This window comes from Rhagoletis zephyria, unplaced genomic scaffold (genome assembly GCF_001687245.7).
Source record: "Rhagoletis zephyria isolate East Lansing unplaced genomic scaffold, Rhagoletis_zephyria_1.1 Rzeph_scaffold_08116, whole genome shotgun sequence".
NCBI lineage: Eukaryota > Metazoa > Arthropoda > Insecta > Diptera > Tephritidae > Rhagoletis > Rhagoletis zephyria.
The window spans coordinates 23628-28487 of record NW_016165196.1 but is presented as its reverse complement, the minus strand read 5'-3'; the positions used below and the strand labels follow the sequence as shown (position 1 = coordinate 28487).

The 4860-nt window shown below is 39.6% G+C and overlaps 1 protein-coding gene across 1 annotated transcript; it reads right to left on the bottom strand.

Moving 5' to 3' along the window:
• Positions 1-1152: 1152 nt before the first annotated feature.
• Positions 1153-2973, bottom strand: LOC108374768 (dynein-1-beta heavy chain, flagellar inner arm I1 complex; the record flags this gene model as incomplete). Its single annotated transcript, XM_017630788.1, has 3 exons — positions 2877-2973; positions 2080-2790; positions 1153-1912 (listed from the first exon to the last, which is right to left on the bottom strand). Coding segments are annotated over exons 1-3 (1568 nt in total), but the record flags the coding sequence as incomplete, so codon positions are not given.
• Positions 2974-4860: the final 1887 nt, after the last annotated feature.

Below are 4860 nucleotides of genomic sequence, written 5' to 3'. Positions count from 1 at the left end.
TTCAGAACCTCTTCATACCTGCAACAAAAGTGAACAAATTTGAAGACATCGGGGTTTATTAAGGTTTTGGTGGTATTTTCGTTACTGCGGGCTATACACTAGCCAACCATTGAAGCATACAAACCATGATAAAGGCTTTACCTATCTAAACAGGTTTAGATAGACGAAATAACAACCCTCTTAAGAAATCCTCGACAACCATTTGCACCACCAGGATGAAAGAGGTCGGGCAACGGCTGAGATTCCACGCCACCGAAATACCAATTATTCGGGTAACTTTTGATGCCGGCTCTCTTTTTCAGTTCACGCAACCATAATGGCAAATAAAGTACAGAACCGGGGACTAGTAGGAAGCAGTGGATGAAGCCCTAGGTCAGCCAAACTGCAGCACTTCGGACAGCTGCCCGATGTCGCCTGAAGATCACCTTCATAACCAGGCACAGATGCGTCAAGTAAAAGGGCTCAACATTATGATCAGCAAGCAGTTCCCTATCGGTTACTACATACGAGAGCTCCCAAACAGGCACAGGCTCGGGCACGTCAAAAGACTTCTCTGCAAACTGAAGGATGAGGATCACAAGTACCTACGTCAATCATTGGACTCGGCACCGTGAACTTTGAATGTCGTCATCGGAGTTAAGTCCATTCAAATTTCAGAGGAGAGTTCCTGCTATCAAGAGAGACACTGGCTCAATTGCTGTCTGGGTACTGGAGTAGGTTGAACTCTTACTATCGAGGCTACACCCATGTATGTCTAGCATGTGAAGTTTCCCTAAATGACAACAACCACCTCTTCACATGCCCACCCAACCGAACTCAACTAGTCGACCCCTTTGAATAGGCACGTTTTCTGGGCCAACTGTTAGTCGAGCTTGACAACTATTGAGACTCTCGGCAGGTTTAAGTAGCCTCTACAACCACAACAACGACATAATAACGCCGACTAAAACATCTTGATATTTAATGTTGGTTGCCTAATGTGTAGTCAGCAGAAGAGTGCTGGACTTCAAGTTTAAGAAAAGTAAAAAGATAATAATTTAACAGTTTAGATGACTCTTGATATAACCACTTGGCTAGTTTTTTGCTTGCTCCCGGACCATTAGGCGATTTTATAAGCGTGAAGGTGTGAGAGCCTAAGTATCTCCTACTCACCACTCGTTTTTGTTGACGTTTAATATTAGCTCTTTGGAATCATGTTCTAATGCTTCCAGCAGTATCATAAATTGTTTCTCAACGCCTTCTGCTGTTCGCTCGAATTCTTCGCCGTTAGTACCGCCAAAGGTAGGCTTTGGTATTGCCTCGGTTTCATCTAGACGTCCAAATACAATCATCGACTCACAAATATCAATCAGATCATTAAGCCGCTCAATGAAAGCATCCACATGATTGAAAATCATTGCATTTTCTAAATCCCAACCGATTTTAGGCTCACGCGTGGCATGCTCTTTGGACATTATGTCATAGATGGCCTTGTATGAGAGACAGCAATCGATTGACATATTAGCCATACGTATGCCAAAACGCGAGTTGCCCTGTAACACCTTATAGACATTGACTTGGTCGAGACAAAATTTTATAATCTGATTGCTCAGGTTACGAAATAGTCCGGTGATGAGTTCGCGACGTTGATAGTACTCGGAGTTCAACCATATGTAACGTATGATATTCACAATTCGTGGTATGAGTGCTGCTACTGCAGCGGGAGATTCGGCTTTGTCAATCAACGAGCACGGCTCGATGAGTAAGAATAGATATTTAATATTTGATTTGGCTTCTTCCATTTCATTGTGGCACTCTTGGATCAGTTCATCCACTTGCTTAATATAAACGGAATGAGAGTTGCGCAATACTTGTATGATCTGCTGTACGTCTTCGTGTTGCAGTTGTGTGTCTAATCCTTGGAGTACTTCGACTACGAAAAGCAAAGGATAGGGGAAAATTTNCTTGTATGATCTGCTGTACGTCTTCGTGTTGCAGTTGTGTGTCTAATCCTTGGAGTACTTCGACTACGAAAAGCAAAGGATAGGGGAAAATTTTTAAATTTTGTTTAAGTAGAAAATTTTTAAATCAGGTACACACATCGATACAGCCAGAATTCATACTCTTCTGTGGGCACCACGAAATCATGTTGGACCACAAGCGTCTTATCGTTCAAAAGCGTGCGTATTTGCGTTGTCCAGTAGACTACAATCGATTCCAGATTTTTGACAAATTCGCGATCGTGTTGCACATCTGGGCGTGAGATCTGCTTCACCACATATGGCACATACAAAACTGTCAGGCCAGCCATCTTGTAATGCAAGCTAGTGAGATAGCAGAGAAATTTATCCATTGCTCGGCAGAAGCGACTCTTGATATTGTCATTCCAATCTTTGTAATTGCGAAATATAGGTTGATAGACATATTGCATAATCTTCAGCAGGCAGCCGTCGACATCCTCTTGAATGGTGCCAAAGTAAATTTCATCGTGAAAACCTTCAACAGTAAAGATCTGATTTGGCTTGCGTCCATAGTAACAAATATCGGCGACCGGCGCCAGCGGAAAGCCCAAACACACGCTAAGTATGTTGCGATCGTAGAAGATCGTCATCAGCGGATGATTCACCTCCATGAACCAACGTTTGATAGTATTGAGTGTTTGCTCATTCCAATCGCGATGATCTAAAGCGAACAGCATTGTCATACGCTGCACGTACATGGTGAGCTTATTCAAATCCTCTTCGCTATACTCCGGCACCGGTATGACGGGGGCGATGGGCAGCAAATCCTTTTTCTTTTTATCAGCAGCCTCTGCGGAACAGAAAGCGATTGCGTAATACATATGTATGTATGTAAGTGAAAAATATATAGCAGCCTTTAAAAGAATACCCACTCACCTTGTCCATCCATCGAGGAACTACTCGACATGCTGAACGCATCACCGGCAGCATCTTTGTCCACAGCATTTTCGGATGATTTGCCCTTCATGGACATTTTGCTGGTAAGCAGCTGCGTCTATTCGCTTTGGAAATTGCTTTCGAAATGTGAAAATTTTTGAAAACTATTTGGCAAATATGCAACAGTTTCCATGTAGTCAGGCTTTTGTTGTCAATGCAAAGTTTCTGTTGCTATTTTGAATACGAAAGGGGAATTTGTTTATTGCGGTTGCTTGGCAGCGTTATTTGAGGTTGATTTGTTTGTAAACAATGAAGCGCAAAAAAAACACTTTAAGTTCGGTTTCTAATAGCAACCAACAGCTGATTATGTTTTTATTTTGGTTTCATATCCGTACACAATTTATAAAAAAAATTGTTTTGATCGCCGTTTTCTTTTTTTTTGATTTCGGCTTCAAAACCATTCGAATTGCTTAGCAACGTTTTTAAATTTTTTGTGTTTGTAAACAAAAAATTTGTAAATAAACAATACAATTTTGTTTCCAATGGCAACCTCACAGCTGATTTTGTTTTTATTTGGATTTTAATACTTTGCTTTCTTTTATTTTCATTTCTTTTGGTTTCAAGTTGAAAAATCGTCTGAAAAGCTGCTTGCCAAAGCTGATTATTTATTTTAAAGTAATATCGTAAGCATTTTACTAAGGCAGATATGGTCGGAAGAAAAAATGATCGTACAATTACATATATGTATATTAGGGCGGGTCAGTTTGTTTCAGAGATTTTTTCTACTTTGCGCGTATATCGCAAAAGCATTCCGCGTGTAATTCTAAGCAAAAATTTTGTTATAGTATCATAAAGAACTGCTTAATTTCTTTTTTTTTATAAAAACATGCTATAAGAGGTTTTTGGTAAGAGGTATCCATATCTGCACTTTTTCTTAAAACTTCCATCAGTGGTCGCAGCAATGTAAATTTTACATTTATTTCGGAACCTATTTTTGCAATTCGCAAACTCCTAACTGATGTCAGGCCCATGGTAAAAAAATTGACCCGCCGTAAGGTTTTTTGCATATAATTGAAAAATTTATTTAATGCAGTATTATTAAATTGTATTAATGACATATGTAGATAATTTGAAAATTATGTGAATCGATTAAAAATACAAACTTATATGCTAGAGTCTATGTATGTATATATGTGCATTGGGGTGGTCCAAAATAAGTAAAGTCGGAATTGTTCAATACTAAAAAAAAAAAATTATACTCCTGGTGTTTTATTTTGAAAAAAAAGCATTAAGAGGTCGCTAAAGCGCTCAAAGTTTCCATGTATTTATATGGGAGAATTCGTATGAATGGCACAGTATTCTTGAAAATCAATATATTTCGATCGGAAAACTTTGTTTCTCTTCAGGAGACCTTCAGTAATAATAATTTGGTATTAAAGTTTTTTTTTTATATTTTAAGATTTTTAATATAAACTAGCATTTATAGGTCCTCTAAAACTACTACTAGTATTAGAAATGGTAAATGGAAGTCTCCTGAAGATAAAATATATGGAGAACTTTGAGCGCTTTGAGCGAAAAAAAACAGAGATATAATTTATTGTAATGTTGAGTTAAGCGGGTCTCACGCGGCAGCTGAAGCCCTTTGTCTGCTATTGGTGGTGATTTAGCTCCAATAACGATATTCACGCAGCGAGCATCACGCAAAGTGATGAGGGACTCTCTGTGGATGCCGTTAATGGTTTGTCGGAATGATGTTGGGTCCAATGGTTTTGTCAGATGCTCCCCGACTGGGAGCATATGCGGCTTTGTCTTTTGTGGTCAGAGAAGGAGATCCAGCCAGACATATATCCCTGATCGCCTTTTATGGATCCAGAGCTACTACTAAAACTGTTCTCTCACATGATGGGATGCAGATAAGGCAACTAGTTGGGTGGTGCTGGGCATTTTACGGAATGCATGGGTCAGGTGGCATGTGTAGTACGGG